Source organism: Pelecanus crispus, chromosome 5 (assembly GCF_030463565.1).
Source record: "Pelecanus crispus isolate bPelCri1 chromosome 5, bPelCri1.pri, whole genome shotgun sequence".
NCBI classification, from domain to species: domain Eukaryota; kingdom Metazoa; phylum Chordata; class Aves; order Pelecaniformes; family Pelecanidae; genus Pelecanus; species Pelecanus crispus.
This window is the reverse complement of record NC_134647.1, coordinates 42297804-42314844: the sequence shown is the minus strand read 5'-3', so window position 1 is coordinate 42314844 and position 17041 is coordinate 42297804. Positions and strand designations below refer to the sequence as shown.

Sequence of the window (17041 nt, the reverse complement as noted above, 5' to 3'; positions counted from 1 at the left end):
TTAAAATAGCAATCTTCACCCCCCCCCCCCCCCCTAGAATTAAGACCGCTCTGCTGGCAACTAGGAGTCCTTTTAACCCGCACCCTCGCTCTTTTTAAATGGGTCCATTCTGCCACAGAATAAAATATCTTGTTTTGCAGCATGCCTGACTTGCTTTAAGCTTGAGAACTTGGGCTAGGCACTTTCATGGGAAAACATGTTCTCTTTTTAAGCATGTGTTTGCCAGCAGGTTTTAATGCAAGCTTTTAATTGCCTGTGGAAATAGGATCAAGCATCTTTGGGGAAACAAAATACGTGCTTTCTGGGGGTGTTGAAGCCCTCGGTTTGCAAGTGCTAAAACGCCCTTTAGCTTCCAAAAAGTGCTGGTTAAAATGTGTTAGCTAACCCATTTCTCCTGGCTGGACAGTGGCGCAGTAATGACGAGGTGATTTAGGCTCTCAGGGCCGTACATGTCGCTGTGCGCTCCAGCAGCAGGGTTTGGGCAGGGGGGAGCCAAGCCCCCGCGCTGTGGGTTATCTGGTGGTTTTGGAGCAGCCCAGTGGTATGTGCGTCAGATCCCTCGGAGCTGTCAGCACCGTTGTCAGGATTCAGCAAGTTGTATCATGCGGCTGTTGTGTTGGCAGGTAGATTATCATCTAATCCTAGCATCTTTCCTGGGACAGACAGGCAGGCTGACCCTGCTGGAGCTGAATACTGATCTGCCCCCTTTCTCTCCATGGGCCATTTTAACCACCTGCCTTTCCTGTGCTGTGAGAAGGAGCGCCAAGGAGTGGATTTTCAGTTTTAGTTAGCGAGTTTCTGGTTTCCTGTCACTTTTACTTGTTAATTTTTCTTGCTCTGGGTGAAGGAGTAGAGGTGAGAATCCGCTGCCTTCCCTTGCCTTTGTCTTCTCAGTATTTTATAGCGGTGGGGGAAAAAACCAAAACAAACCAGAAAACAACTAGAAACCTGCTTTTCTTTTTTCCTTTAAAGGTTTTTTTATTCTTATTTTAATTTTTTGATTTTAGAATTTTGATTGACTTTTTATTTTGACTTTTTGACTTTTTATTTTGACTTTTTTTTATTTTGACTTTTTTTTATTTGACTTTTTATTTTGACGTTTCATTTTGACTTTTTATTTTGACTTTTTTTTATTTGACTTTTTATTTTAACGTTTCATTTTGACTTTTTGACGTTTCATTTTGACTTTTTATTTTTACTTTGACTTATTTTGAAATTTTGATGTTTTTCTTTCTTCTTTCTTCTTTTTACTTTTTTCTCCTTTCATTTCTCCCTTTTTTCCTCCCCCCCCCCTTTTTTTTTTCCTTTTTCCCCCTCCCTTTTTTTCCTTTTCTACCCCCTCCCCCTTTTTTTTTTCTCCCGCTCCCTTTTCCTTTTTTCCCCTTCCTGGTGCCAGTCCCCTTTTCCCCTCGCCTGCCCACCGGGCGCCTGAGGCTCCCTGTCTCCCCAGCCCTCGATATCCGCCCCCCCGTTAACGCCAGCGGAGGCCAAAGCAGCGCCGCGCTCGCCGGCTGACCCCTTCCCCTCGCCGGGGTGCGGCGAGGCGCCCCGTCCCCGCTCCCCCGCCCCGGGCCGCGGCGCCGCCGCCGGCAGCCCCCGCAGCTCCCCCCGCGGGGCCGGGCGGGGCCGGGGCGGGCGGCGGGCCCGGGGCCGCCCCCGAGAGGCGGGCCCCGCCGCCCATATAAGGGGGCGGCGGCGGCGGGCAGCGCTCAGTCGCTCCGCCGGCGCCCGGTGCCCAGGCTGCGGGAGGTAAGGGCGGGCCTAAGGGCGGGGAAGCGGAGCCTGCAGCTGGCCGGGGTGGGAGGGGGGGCGCGCCGCGCCTGTCCGGGTCCCCCCGCGGCCGGCCTGTGCGGGGTGACAGCCGCGGCGGGCTGGAGCAGCGTGGCCGCCGCAGCCTCGCTCCCTCGGCCCAGCGCCCCGTCGCCCCCGCAGCCTGCCTCGGCTGCATGCCGGCCCCTCTCGGGATCGCGTTTGGGGTGCTGGGTGGAAGCCTCCTCTTCTCGCACTCCACCCGTTTTTCCCGTGGCCGGGTCAGTGGGCTGGCACGCCTCGCCGTGGTGGAGGTTGGTGGCCTGCTGGGAGGGTCTGAGACTTCGGAGTCACCTGCTTCAGGCCCCTGCAGCATCCCGCCACTGTCCCAGCACCGAGCACTGCTTGCTTCTGGGTGCTCCTTCCCCCTGCGTGCCTACGTGTGATCTAGAGCTCTACGGGACACTTGTTTCCCCAATTGATTGATTTCCCCCTCCCCCCCCCCCCCCCAACTCAGAACTGTAGAAGAGAGTTTAAGTGTACTGGGTTCAGTCTTGCAAAGCCCCTTGCGGGATGGGTGTCCTCTTGTGGTGGCCAAATGGCCTGGAAGGGGCCGTGCTGCCCACCTTCCCATGCTGGAGAGCCAGGCTGGTCCTTTGACATGGGAGGGGTGAAGGTGTGTAGGTGACAACCCAACCAGCCATCCTGGCTTTTTCTGGCATAGCTCATTTTCTCCTTTGCTCAGGAAGGGCAAAGTCCAGTTTGCCTGCATGCACCTCTGAGCTGCCCAGAGGCAGGTCTGGGCTGTCAGATGCTCTGGGTGGAAGAGGGGATGCTGAGAAGTTCCCAAAGGTGTCAAGGGCTTGAACACTGCCACACGGTGCTAGGCTGCCCTTCTAGGCAGGGATGCTTGTGCCTGTTTACTTCTTCACAGCCTGTAGTGGGAGGTGGGATAGGGAGGGTGCAGTCCTGCAGGCTGCATTGGCTCTAGGGACATCTCTGGGTGTCTGGAGCAGCATTTTGGATGCATCTCCTTTCCTTCATGCCGTAACTCCTGTGAACTAGCAGGGACTGGCCACAGCACACGTGGCTGCCGGGTGAAGGGGTGATGGCCTGCAAGAGCTTCGCAGTGCAGCGGATGCAGAATGCAGTTCCAGCTGCCTTCACAAGTTTTTAGGATATTGTGCTGTCTGCAGAGAGCGCTAAAGGTATTTTTCTAAGAGCACGGAGTGGCTTTATTGAGTTTGTCTGGTGGGTTCCCCCCACGCCTCTCAGCTAATCTGGGTGGGAATCAGAGCTCGGGTTACAGCGGCTAATCCCAGACTACAGAGAGCCCAGCCTTGTAAAGCTGTAATCTCTGAATATAGCCATCCTCCCTAGCAGGGTTTTGAGCCTGGGAGGCCGTATCATTTTCAGATTTTTATTACCACGCTGGGGATGCGAAAGCACACAGGCATGCGGGCGGCCCCGGACAGATGGATGCACGTGCATGCAGCAGACGTGCTCTTGGAGTGGAGGCAGGCTGAGATTCAGGCTGAGCATCGTTTGTGTTCAGTAAGATCCCCAGGGTGGTTGCGAGTGAGAGCTGGGATGGCGTTGCCCTCTCCTAGCTGCTGTCTAGGACAGCACCACAGCTGGTGGCTGTGGTGTCCCCAGCACTGGTGTGAGTCCCAGCTTCAAGGGCTTTTTGCTGCCCTGTTTCTGCCTCGCTGCCTCTGTTGGGACCAGTGATCTGACACCCTGCAGCCAGGTCTGAGTTTCTTCTTCATTAGGGGATGCGCTGGAGGCTTGGCAGTGGTTGGTCACAGTCCTGTCCTGGAGGTTGGCTTGAGTTGGGGTCTTGAGATGTGGAATGATGCTCCCCTTGTTGGACCGCATGCCTACCCAGAAGATGCCCGGGCCCACCCGTGCTACTTCTGTGGGGTGTTATGGGGGTAGCCTGGTGTTCCTCCTGCTGTACTTGCCTCGCTGTCCACAAATACCAGCAGGAGATGGTGGCCCATGCCACAGGGCTGGGAGTTTTGTGGCTTTTAGGGAGTTTGCTTTTGTTCCTGTATCTCAAAACCCCACAGTGACTTGGGGATGGTGCTGCTTCTTCCTGCATTTGAGAGGCCTTGAAAGGTGTTTTTGCTGGGATGACAGTGGTAGTGGTGGGATGCTGGATGAGGTCTAGCAGGAGACTGATCCCTCTCTCCCACTTGCAGCTCTGGGCTGAAGAGAGCATCCCGGGGAGCTGCGCCTGGGAGTGTGCATCCCTGCTGCTTGTACCAACTGGATGGTACAGGCAGCTTGAGGGTGGCCTGCATCTCTGCAGTGGGCAGGATCAGCCTTTCTGCCCGGTGTAGACATGGGGACAATCACCCTCTGCTTTGCTGAGGTGGAGACGGGATCATCTATCCCAGGACAGAAAGCTGCTACTGTCTCCGCTCTCTCTTTGGCCAGCATTTTAGCAAAATCCATGCTTGCTTTGGTTTGAATCTCAACTCCAACTTTCAGCAGGCCAGGAGGATGAGAGCCTGGAAGCCTGCATAGGTTTGAAGTGATAGGCTAGATCTCCTTGCGGGGCCAATTTGGGCCCTGTTTGTGGAGAGATTTGATCTCCCCTGGATGCGTGCACGATCCCCCTCATTGTTAGCACCACCAGCTTCCCCTCCACTGGGACAATAGTGCCTTGAGTCCTCCCTGGTAATCTCCCCCCTTATCTCCCTTCTCTTCTGTAGCCTGTATCCCTGGCAGGCAGGGAGGGTGGGAGGTTTGGGAAGAGCCAATTATGCAGATGGAGGAGCGAGAGGTGCTGTGTCAACCGACATGCCTTTTTGGGGAGTGGGTGTGAGAAGCAGATGCTCAGCGTAGGAGCATGTCTGAGCTCTTCCCTGCTTGCTGTCCCCTCCATGCTCCTGCAAGCCCCACCAAGAGGTCCTGTGGTGGCTTTGAGGATGTTCCAATGTACAGGTGGCTGCGGCAGTTGTCCCCCCCAGTGCTCTTTCCAGCCACTCGCTCATGCTGGCATTGCCCCCAGGGCTGGGGCAGCATCAGGGGGTACCTCTTACTGCTGGGGCTGGGGGCACAGGGAAGAGCAAGGTGACCACCGTTCAGGATGCTAGAAGTGTCCATGGTGGGGACTACAGGTGGGCTGGCTGACCTGATGCTCCGGCTCAAGTGAAGCCATGGGGGAACGAGATGGGGTCCATCCCTTGGAAACCCACCTCTCCATCTTCATTTTGGTGTGCCCCAAGCCAGAGGCTGTGGACATGGGGCTCCAAAACTTGTTTGGCTGAAGCATGGCAGTCATGGGCCAAGGCAGCCGGCTGCTGCTGTGGGTGGTACTTTTGGCCCTGTGGGGTGGGAGGATCCCAGCGGGGGAAGCAGCATTTTTTACGCTGCCCCAAAAGCACAACAGTAATTAGCAGCCCAACTTTGGATTTTGTATAAGCCATGTGGCTCTCCTGGGGCCCTTCCTTCTGCTGGCAAGGAAGTTAAACGAGGAGCCCCTTGCTTTGTCCACTGCCTGCTGATGGAAGGAGGCACTGAAGAGGCAAGAAAAGTAGATGTAGAAAAGCAAAGGGGTGGGGAGGAAGCAGTTGTTGTGAAGCCAGCTGTGATGGGGAGTGTTTTGTAAATCAAAGCGCTCTCCTAAAAAGAAAACTTAAGCCCAGCAGATCTACTCAGCGGTCAAGCTCAAATTTTTTTTTTCTTTTCTCAAAGCTACGTGATAATCGTTAAATGCAGGGGATGCTTTGTAAAATAGAATTCAAGCAAGGCAGGGAGGACAGAGCAGGATTTAAATTTAAAATTGGATGAGGGTACAAAGTCCCTTAGTTCCCCATTTCTGCTTAATGCAGCTGGAGCTGGGCTTGACAAGATGCTGACCAGAGCTTGTGGTAAATGTTTTATGATACCGTCTATCAGCCAGATCAATTCTTCTATGCTTGAGGGAGTGCAGATAAAATGGCTTAAAGATTCCCCTGCTGAAAGCGATAGTATCATCATTTATGCTGGAGAAGACAGATTTAGTTGCCTGACATTTATTTGGCCATGGAGTACTTAGCGGATTTCACACCCGGGAATGATAGCCAACCTGATGATGTCAGATGTGAGCTGCAAGGCGGGGGGCGGGGTGGAGGGGGGAATCACACAAAAAGCTAGTGCTGTTCCTCTGTTGTCAACCAGATGAGTTTTGCTATGTGTCTGTTTTGGTTGTTTTACTCCATGGATCTCTTTAGTGGAAAGTGCCTTACAAGAATAGGACGTCACTAAAATAGCGTGACCTGCATGTGCTTATGCTATGAACGTGGCAGCAGAAATATCTCTGTTAACTTAGGTCGTTTCTTTTGATCCTATTTTGCCTTTAGGTCACTTGAACTCCAAACTGAGTGAACATGAGTGCGCTTGATTTGACTTCCATTCTCGATTTTCTGGAAACGGCCAACTTGACAGAGATCAACTGGACGTGCAACAACGGTGACTGCATCACAGTTGATGCAACAACATGCCCTGGCACATTCAACAAAAGTGCCCTGCTATACACCCTGTCCTTCTTCTACATTTTCATCTTTGTCATAGGGTTGGTGGCCAACTCTGTTGTGGTGTGGGTCAACCTCCAAGCCAAAATGACTGGCTATGAAACCCACCTTTACATCTTTAATTTGGCTATTGCCGACCTGTGCGTCGTCATCACCCTTCCAGTGTGGGTTGTCTCCCTTGTCCAGCATAACCAGTGGCACATGGGAGAAATCACGTGCAAGATAACTCACCTGATATTTTCCATCAACTTGTACGGGAGCATCTTCTTCCTGGCATGCATGAGTGTTGACCGCTACCTCTCAGTTGCCTATTTCACCAATTCCAGCAATCGCAAGAAGAAGATAATCCGTCGCTGCATCTGCATCTTAGTGTGGCTCCTTGCTTTCTGTGCGTCTCTCCCAGACACCTACTATCTCAGGACTGTCTCTTCCAACAACGAAACCTATTGCCGTCCTGTCTATCCAGAGGAGAGCTTCAAAGAGTGGTTGATTGGCATGGAGCTTATCTCTGTTGTGCTGGGCTTTCTTATCCCTTTTCCCATCATTGCTGTCTTTTATTTCCTCCTTGCGAAGACCATCTCCGCCTCCAGTGACCAAGAGAGGAAGAGCAATGGGAAGATAATTTTCTCCTACGTTGTCGTGTTCCTCGTCTGCTGGCTACCCTACCATGTAGCTGTCCTGCTTGACATCTTCTATAGCCTCCATTTCATACCTTTCAGTTGCCAGATGGAGAACTTCTTGTATGCTACTCTCCACATCACTCAGTGTTTCTCTTTAGTCCATTGCTGTGTCAACCCCATCCTGTACAGCTTCATTAACCGCAACTACAGATATGAGCTCATGAAAGCCTTTATTTTCAAGTACTCTGCCAAAACTGGTCTCACTAAACTTATTGATGCTTCCAGAGTGTCAGAAGCAGAATACTCTGCTCTGGATCAAAATGCCAAATGACTGCAACCCCGTAAAGAAACCTCCTTGACTCTTTGACCTTTTTTTTTTTTTTTTCCCCAGTGTGTTGGTTTTGTGGGTTTTTTTACCCTCCCTTTCCTTGTGCTTGTTATGAACGGGGCATGAATTCCAGCCTACAAAAGAGAAATAGCAAACTGTAATTTAAGAATAGAATCAGGTGCAAAATGGAAGTGGTACCAAAATTAAGCCTTTTGGTGGTGTGTTTTGTTTGATCTCCTCCTACCCCAGTCTGGACTTCTCGACAACGCTATGCAAATGGAAATGACTTTCTAGCAGACAAAGCCATTGTGTACCATAGATAAAATGCATTTCCAGGATAAGCTTTTTCTTCCACGTGTAGATTCCCTCTTGTCTCCTTGTATATGTTATATATATAGTGTTGTATTTAAAAGCTCGAGACTTTATTTTCTGGCTCTTGGTGTACCTTATACAATTGTATTTGAAAGTTAAATATATTTTTATCATGTATTTGAAGTATATTGCCGATGAGTGTATCCAGAGTGCTGTAGTCTGAGTGTTAGATTGCCATTTGGTCTAAACTATTGTAGGTAGGAGGGTGCCGATAAGTAGCAGTATGGAAATGATCTCTTAGGTGCATCCTCCCTGGCTGGCAGACTTTATTGACCATAGCTTTATGTGGTGGTCATACCCACATGTCTGGAGCATGAGATGTATGTACTGTGATATAGTTACCATCATGTTAAAATTAACAGTATTGTAAGAGTTGTTAACTCCTACACCCGTACTTCACGAAGCTGTATCCTTATGCACAGAATGAATGATCTTACTTCTGAGAGTTGTCTCTATTTGTAAGTTATTTTTGTAAAATAAAGATCTGGGGGGAGAAAAAAAAAAAATCTATGCCTACCAGTGGTTTGACTTGTCATCCTCCTCCTCCTTAGAAAGAAAGGAAAAAAAAAAAAAGCAACAAAAGAAGAAATCCTAAAGCCACCTTCTCTCCTTTGTTTGGTGCAGGAGCAAACAGGTCAGTCTGTATTTTCCTGATGTTTGTTGACGGTGGGCAGAAACCATTGAATGGAGGAATGTGAGACGGCAGGGTGCATGGTGAGAGGGGAAGGGGTGGGAGGAGCAGGTCTGCGGAAGGCCGTGCTGTTTGGGAAGGTAGAGCTGATGGATTTATAAGGTGAAAGCTGTTGGGAGTGATGAAAGGCTGTGTGTGTAGCTTAGGAATAAACATGTGGAAGGAAAGTATGGAAATACGCAGATGGAGTGCATATTTGGACTAATCCAGGTTCAGTCCTCTGCAGTGTTTGCTTGCGCTGGAATTCAGCAGTCCTAACAGCATTAAATCCCCTTTTATCTCTTCTCTGTTGTGGTTTTTGTTGAATTTGCAATGCCATATTGCCAAAGTGCGGGGCAGGATTCAGCTGCTATGGGAGGTATGAAGTAGATCTTTGAGACACTGTCTCTCAGGACAAGGTAACTAACATTAAATCAATGTCTCGCAGCCATCGTTGACTTGCTGTTTCTGGTTTGCATGTTTTGCAACTCTGGCGCAGTGCTAACTGCTTTGCTGTGAAGGCTACACATAAATTCCTATTAAATCAAAGCATGCCATTATTAATGGCTGTATTTTGTTTTCTTCTATGTGTTGCATTACTGCCTTCTCAAAGATGATCCTATAAAAATAGATGTTTGCTAACTTTGCAAAGTCTACTATCCCCCCCTTGTTCTTGGTGTTTCTGAAAAAGCGCTGGTCCATCACAAATGGAGGAGCTGGTTGCAGAGAAGGGCTGCCAGCGTAACTGTCACAACATCGCTACGCAAGTATAGCGTTTTGTGCGGCCACTTCTTATAAGGGATGGCTGAGATTTCCATAAGCCTTTCTTAAGGTAGTGCTGAACTGCAAGGAGAGTGCTCCCTCATGCCAATAGTTAAGATTGGAGGTGGTGTGTTAATACTGAGAAATTAATGTTCCTGATTTAGCTTCCCATGCCCCAGCATCCATATGTGTGGCTGTGTCCTCCCCAAAGGTGCTGGGTAATGGCTCTGGCATCCCACTCCCGTGTGCTGAGGTGTGCCTGCGGGGTATTTCTCAGTTTATAGCAGCGTAACTATTTCAGTTCAGGTGCCATCTCTGGCAGTATGATATTTTCATGCCATGCTGTAGCTGGTTTGGAGGTTTGACTTGGCAGAACCTTACAACTTCTTTTTTTCTCTGCAGTTTTGTACTTGCAGCGCAGTGTCAACTCTGGAGATCCTGGGCAGTGCTGAGTGTTGGGGAGGTCCTGCAGACCTGCTGCGTAGACTGGCCTGATAAAGTCTGTGGCCCTCTTCCCTGGGGAGATGAATCATGGTGGGACGATGTGTTTTCCAAAAGCAGGGTCAGACTGAGAGAGCGCATAAAGGTCTGGATTGTGGCCCTCGCTGTCAACAGCTGTAGCATCGTATGTGCAGGTCCCTTCCAGCTCCTTGGATGGGAAGACCTGGGGCTGAGCACCCACCTTGGCTCTTGAAAGGTCAGGTGGTGCTGGCAGGCAGCCTTCTCCCTTGCCAGCAGCACTGGGGCTTGGGAAGGGTGCACAAGGTCCTCTCTGGGGATTGGCACTGCTTGTGTGGAAGTGGGCAGCCCCGAGGTGGCTGTGACTCTGTAAGAAGGGTGGTAGTGGGCAGATGATGGGAAATCAGTGGAGGGCAAAACATTGCAGAGGGACGGAAGGATAGAGTGTGTCTGTCGTTGCATATTTTTCATTAGGACTTGTTTTTGTGGAGAAAATTCTCAAAAATCAAACTTTGGCAGAGGTAGAATAGGAAAAAACATATGTATATGTTCTAGGAGGCTTTCCTCATGACTGTGTGTGACGCAGTACCCCAGCTGGTATTTGCACTGAGACCAAAAAAGTCTCAGTGGAGTCTGATATAAGGGAATTTATCAGTGGATAACAGGTGAGTGAAAATACGTGTCCTCAGGTAGATGCGACTGTGACTTACAGTGATTGATGTGATGGCTGCTGTCACCTTGTTTGGCCAAATGTCCTGACCCTGGAGCTAGGGGTGTTATGAAGGCTCCCTGCTTCTTCCCACTGCAAGGCTGTGGCTTTGGGGCAGGACTGGTGGGCTGGCTGCCCGTGCCTGGGCATCTCCCTTGTTCCTCTGATGGATACAGATGTACGTAGGCGCTTAGGTCTTGCCTTTTCAAGGAGGTCAAATTCCCTATGTAAAGGCCTCGGTGGAAAAATGAGTAAAAATCGAACATAACCCATGCTGGAGCAAGTCCTCCTGCTTAACTCTTGGATTTTATGGCTGAAAGCATCCCAGTACTGTCAGACTCCACGTGCCTCGGAGGCAGGCACTGAGCAAATAAAAATACATCTGCTCTGCGAGAAAGGATTTTTTTTTTTTTTTAATATAGAAAGTGCAGTCCTGCTTTATTGTTACTTAAACACAGATTTCCTTTTATGAGCCATAAACGACATTCAGGTGCAGCACAGTGACTTTAAATCAGCTCCTCTGGCAACCATCTAGATAATGTATTGTAAGAAATGCCTAACTAGCCTGTTTCTCCTTTGGCTAATTCATCGTTTCAATGCTGCTGACTTTAGATACTAGCCTTTCATGAGTTCACTGAGCATAAAAGCCATTTAAAGTTCCTAAGAAGCAAGAAATAACTCAGCTGTGAGCAATATTTAAGCACGTGGTGGTGGCAGCGCTGCCAAAGTCAGCTCTTAATCTGTTTCAGAGAGCTTCTTGATGAGAAGAGTCGGGCTTTGAGAAATACTTCGAGAAGCGGGGCTCAGCCCCTGTGATGGAGTGTGGGGCTGAGCAGGGCATGATGCAATAGGGATGGGTTTTTGGGGGAACTGATGTGTACAGAGCCCAGGGTTTGCTTTTAGCCTCACTGCTCCATTACAGTGTGTGGCTGAAGAGCACCTGGGTCAGACTCTGCTCTGATTTACACCCTGGATTTACAGTAGGATAATGCTGCTGATTTAAAGGGAGCTATCCAGGATTTACAGGGCTTTTTATAAGTAGGATCAGGAACTTTAGCCATAATCCTGTGCAAATGTATGGGTGTGAGTGCAGATGTGCGCATCTACATTGCTAATGCAATGTAATACCCATGTACAGCAGCAACACAAAGATGTAATAATAGTAAAACAACAGGTAATAATGATGTGAGTTTGCTTTTGCAAAAGCACTTGCATTACAGGGTTATAATACGATTCAAACCAGATGCACAAAGGTCCTGTGATGGATAATCCAGCTGTAACCCTAAAGCACATGGCTGACTCTTCTAACACCCACTGTCACAAGAAAAATCAGTCTCCTTCCCTTTTGGTTGTTGCTGTTTGAAAACAGTTCACTTTTTTATTTGGTTTTCTGGGATTATGTGGAATACGTGCAAGGCCTTAGCTAAAGGTGTCTGTCCTGGAAATGTTATAAATTTATATTACTAAAGAGATACCAAGATCCCAGTGATGCTGTGAATCCAGGGCGACCACTCAATCCCATGGCTAAAATATTGAGTGGGATTCTCTTAATTATTGGAGTAAAAGCATCAGAACAAGGCCCTTTGGGTTATTTACCTTACCAAGCAGGTATGTATCTTTACAAGAAAGTGCTGGGAAGCCAACCAGACCCTTTGCAGATGCCGGTGGGCTTAGCTCCGATGTGAAGTCTGAAATCAGTGCAACTCAACAGGTCAACTTCAGCAGAGAGTCAGGGCCACTGTATGTCGTACATTTCTTGACATCATCTGGTTTTAAGCCAACTCCAATGATGGATGTTTTTTACCTCTCGCCTCTAGGTTAGGGGGGAAAAAACCAAACCCCTATCATGTTTGCTGTCTGTACAGTGCTATTTCCAGACTAAAGAAAAAGAGTTAAATTACATTTTAACAGAACAATACCGACAACAGCAAAGGTCAGGAAACTTTTAAGTGAGGTCACCCTATCGATTGCAACAGTGAAAGGATAGACATCAAATACTTTGCTGTGAAAGACTGAAAAGAAGTAAATTCAGCATGATATATTGAAACCCAAGTCTCTTTCATATGTTGCAGAGCCTCTGACATAGCAGGTTTACTGTTCAAGCTGAGATATGTTGCCTTGCCAACATATATTCTGAGTTACCCAAGCAGATTTAATGTTTTTGCAGTAGTGACTTTTCCCTTTTTTGGGGGGACACTTTTCTTTTTCTTTTCAAAAAATTGTTGCAGAAGATTTCAAACCTACCTAGGAAATGACCTTAATCAATTTAGTTCCACCGATGAGTATGAAAACTCAGATCTTTCTTTTTGCTTTCTCTAAACATTGTCTTGCTTGCATTGAGTAGGGTGACCAAGTCACAGCTTGATAGAAAAGTGTGTTTTGTTTGTTGGTTTTTTTTTTATCCATCCAAGTGGCAGCTCTGTTTTGTCCAAAAGGATTGACGTGACTGACAAGTGTTTTGAATTTCTGAACTCCAAGGTCTCAAAATGCATGAAAAGTGAATGACACACACACACAAAAATGTAAATCTTTGGAAAACAAGCACCAACTGCACACAAAAAATACTAATTCTGCAAAAGGGTGACAGACGCTGCATTCATTCTTTTTTTTTTTTCCCCCCCTCCTTTTTAATAAGTGAGTGTTTCTGGGCCACCTACAGGCACATTTATGTCTTCTGCAGCAGGGAACTGGGATGCACAATAAGCCAAAGTCACGGTCGTCGTGCGTCTGGGTGTGTCTATCTGCATCTCAGGGTTATGGCTCCTGTTGCCACCAGCTTGCCAGGACCTGTTCCCATCAGATCCATATTGATAGGGGCGATGCCATGCGTCTTAGCCCGATGGGCACGCGGCACTTGAATATCCTCATTAATTAGGGCTTGGGTTGCAGGAGTCCCAAGATAAGCCATCAAGCCGGGCTGTGCAAACACAGCCGGAGGCAGTGCCTGACCCACAGAGCTCACATCCCAGCCTGTGTAAGGTGGACTTCGAGATGGGGGAGCCCTGCTGGTACCAGCGCTTTCCTGGTGTTCACGGGTTAGTGGGGGGTCCCAAACTGGGACTAAGGCATTCCCTGGGCTGTCCCAAACAGGCTCTGCTGCAGGCTGCTTCAGTTTAGGTCTGTGGGATGCTGCTCCAGAGATCGGAAGGTGAGAGAGGGAAGGAAAGTCTTATTTCTGGTCTCCCACCCAGCGAGCCGACATCTCCTTTCCTCCAGGCACCCCATCGCAACATTGTTGTCGCTTGCTGTCCTCAGTAATGACTGCTGCAAAGAGGATTTGCTCAGTTTGGGATTATCTGTGACAGCCATATGAACCTCCTCTGGAGGGCATTTTAATAATTTTTGCCTTTTTTTGTCAAGGACTGGTAAAATATCTGAGACCACAACACCTGAATGCAGGACATGACTTCACGAAGCTGCCTGTGAGCCCTCGACGGCATGGCCACACTCCCTCCTAGCTCTCTTTTTCCATGTGGTCTCACTCTAAATCCAGTGCAGGATGAAAGGTACGGGAATCCTGTGCTGTGCAGAGGATGCAGAACCCTTGAAGATGTGGTCCAGAGCTCTTGTCTCTAACCCAGCCAACTTGTTCCAATGGCTGGCTTGAATTTCAAGGTTGCCCTGTTGCTTTGGTGGGAGGTGGGGGTGACAGTTTTATAAAGAAGAGTGGCGATGGAGAGAAAGTTTTTCTTCTCATTTCCCATCCCATCTGGCCCAGTGAATGCAGCATTTTTGGTTGAGGGGTTCAAAGGAGCGACGGAGGCAGTCAGTCGGAAATGCTGATTCTGCAAGCTCCCCAGAGCCACCAGCCACTGCTTCCTCTTGGTTCAGCTCGACCGGTTCATCATGGGCCTGATGTGGCTGGTTTAATGGGAGGTTGGCCAGCAGAGGAGAATCTATACCTTCCCTTTGCAGTGAATCAATAAAAAGCTTGAGTGTTTTGGATTCCTCCTTCCAGGAGAGAATAGCCCTCATTGTAAAGTCTGAAGAATAAAATAGCAAAGAGAGAGAGGGAGGGAGACTCTTCCCTGTGCACGCTCCAACTATCTTGGCTGAGAGGCAGCTTTGCTCTGCATGTCTCGGCCACATTTGATTTTGGCATTACTTGAGACTTTCTAAAGCTCGCCTGAGAGTTGTGTCTTTCTGTGGAGGCGAACGCCAGGCATTGTTTGTTCAACCTAATTATGGGATGAGGGAGATGGAGCCTAGGAGATCCCTGGGAAAGGATGAAAAGTGAGTATTTAGCGAGAAAAACATCAGCAGCCCCAATGCCTTGCTATCATGAGCTGTTCTCTGGGCACCATCTCAGCTCTGCCTGTCAGCCCTATCACCCCTTTGCACCCAGTGATCTCTTGGTCCTGCTTCTGCAAAAGATGCTTCAGGATGAAAGCCTGTATTTCAGGTTGGAAACTCTCCGACATGTGAACATCCTGAGCGTCTGAGAGGGGTGACTGCTTGGCTCATCCCCTGAAAGTCTGGATGCAAACCTGAAGTGCATTAAACCTTCTCTAGGGAGGGGGGTTTCACACTTGGAAAGCTTTGTGAGGTTTCGAGCATTTGCTGCTTTCAGTCAGGCTGGAATCCAAAAGTGCAAAGGCCCATGAAAATGATTAATGAAGAACAAAAAACAGACCCTGAGACAGGTTCATCTCTGTGACTCTTCTGAAATTGTAGGCTTGCAGAAGTCGCACATGTTACTCAGGTAGATTTGCTCTTCTAAAGCTGAAAACCCATTCTTCAAACGGGGTTCAACCTCGGGTGCTGTTTGTATAAGAGTTAAGAGCATCTCCAGGTATAAATTGCTAGTGTCCATCAGCATCAGTGGGTTATACTCCTTTATGTGGCTGGAAAGTCTGGTCCAGGTAGTTCAGTGGAAGTAAATGGCATTTACTTACATGGGTGAGTGCTTCTGTACACTGTGCCTTCTCCCTGCAATTGCCGTTGTTCTTGACGGCAACCTCTTTTATCTTATGTCAGTGAGAAAGTCCCAGACACCTCTGGGCCTGGATTTCTTCGTACAAGGCTTCTTGATTCCCCTCTGCAATGTGAGACCAGCAGCTTGTTGCCTGTGGTGTGTGTTGGACCTGGGAAGTGTTTTGGGGAAGGGGAGGCTGTTTCCCATTTGAACCGTCTGCACTGCATGTAAGGAAAGTCTACACAGGCAAAGATGCCTTTGGAGACAGTATAGCCCCCAAAATGAATTGTTGTCACGCAGAATATAAAAGGAAGCAAAATGCTTGGGATTATGAGTCAAGTTTTGGTGATGATTTAGCAATGGCTGGAAAGTAGTCCTGGTTTGAAGGGTCCTTCTCTTTGGCCATGTATCTGCTGATCTGCTTCCATGTGTTGAGTATTATTCCAATGCAGAGACGGCTCCCGTGAATAATGGGATATCGCGTACATCAGTGGCTCATCATCTCCATCAAGGGATGCCCATTCTGGGGTTACAGGTAGTGCTCCTGTGCTCATGGCTGATATCCAGGGCAAGAAATCTTGGCCTGGCTGAAGCCAGTGGGATGTCATTAACAAAAGGGAGCTGCTCTCTGCTCAGCTAATCCTGACTTGTAAGATCAGACTCTGGGGCTTTCAAGGGGTTCACTGTGACCTCTTGTAATCTTCAGCTGTTCAGAAAGTTGGGGCATCTGGCAAAGGTACAGTGAGCTCTCTTGAAGTTTGTTGTGTGGTTGGCATGAGGTCTCAGTCTGACATACTAAGGTAACAGCAATCATTAGTAAGAAGAATTATGTGCTCATCCATAAAAGAGACTGCTAGCACTTACGGAAATTGGCTGCTTTATACTATTTGTACTATATATATACACACACTAATATCGAGCTAGTCCTGGGAGTGGAGAATATAGCGACATATGGCACCAGAAATACTATTTGGGATCTCACAAATTCCTTCTCCTTTCCTCAGGTGAGGACCAACCACTTCCACTTTACAAGGCATTGGATTACATCCATGTCACTTAGGAGCTAAAACTGTTTCAACTTGTACGGTGATGGAAAAGGGAACATTCAATGAACTGCAAGTCGTCAGATTTGTGTTACGCAGATAGTACCTTCCTGCCATTGTTAGCTAATTTAATCACCTTGCCCCCTTCCATTGACAGCTGAAGTTATGCATTAGAGGAAGACAGCAAGGGAGATAGGTTCAAAAAAAGGCTCTGAGGTAACTCATCATCCCATGCCTGTAGGAGAAGAAGGCTGGAGACAACTGATGGGGGAAGAGCAAAGCTGTTGACTGTTTCCAGGACCTGTGGTTCACAGGTAAGGAGTTGGGGTTTTTTTCTGTATGCTGTATGATGTAAGTGAAGCTGTCATCTTAACTTAACCAGAAGCACGTTCAGTTCTGATTTTGAGTCAGCTGAGGTGTTGTTAGAGCTTTTTCGTAGCGCACAGCCTCTCTGTTTGGTTGTTCTTGTTGTTCATTTGCAGGGGGTGAAGATGAGAATGCGGGTTTGGGAGAGCCAAGGACCCCATATTGAAGTGGTAGGGTTTTGCACCGTTTTTAGCAGCAGCATCTGCTTGATAACCAGCACTGTATTTGTCAGGACAGATAAAACTCATCCAAGGTCTTCTGCTGGATTGGCTTGGCTGTATTCTTCCTCTGCCTCACGTGGTAGTCTTCACCTCCTCCTGCAAACCTGGGACTGATTCATGCCCTGTGTTTCCATTGATCCCGAGGCCTTATCTCTGCCTTGCAGCGGGGAGTAGGACTCTGTCCTATCTCTGGTGCTACAGGCACAGCTCCACATGAGCAAGCACCTGAAATCCTAACAGTAAGGCTGGTAGCGAGCACCAAGTTCTCCTCTCATCTTTTCCCTTACCCTTGCAGGTCCCTTCC

General features: G+C 48.5%; 1 protein-coding gene across 1 annotated transcript; it reads left to right on the top strand.

Annotated features, from left to right (window-relative positions):
* Positions 1-1709: 1709 nt before the first annotated feature.
* ACKR3 (atypical chemokine receptor 3) lies at positions 1710-8035 on the top strand. The gene is made up of 2 exons (XM_075710968.1): positions 1710-1749; positions 6102-8035. The coding sequence occupies exon 2, from the start codon at positions 6129-6131 to the stop codon at positions 7221-7223; it is 1095 nt and encodes a 364-aa protein (XP_075567083.1). The 5' UTR covers positions 1710-1749; positions 6102-6128; the 3' UTR covers positions 7224-8035.
* Positions 8036-17041: the final 9006 nt, after the last annotated feature.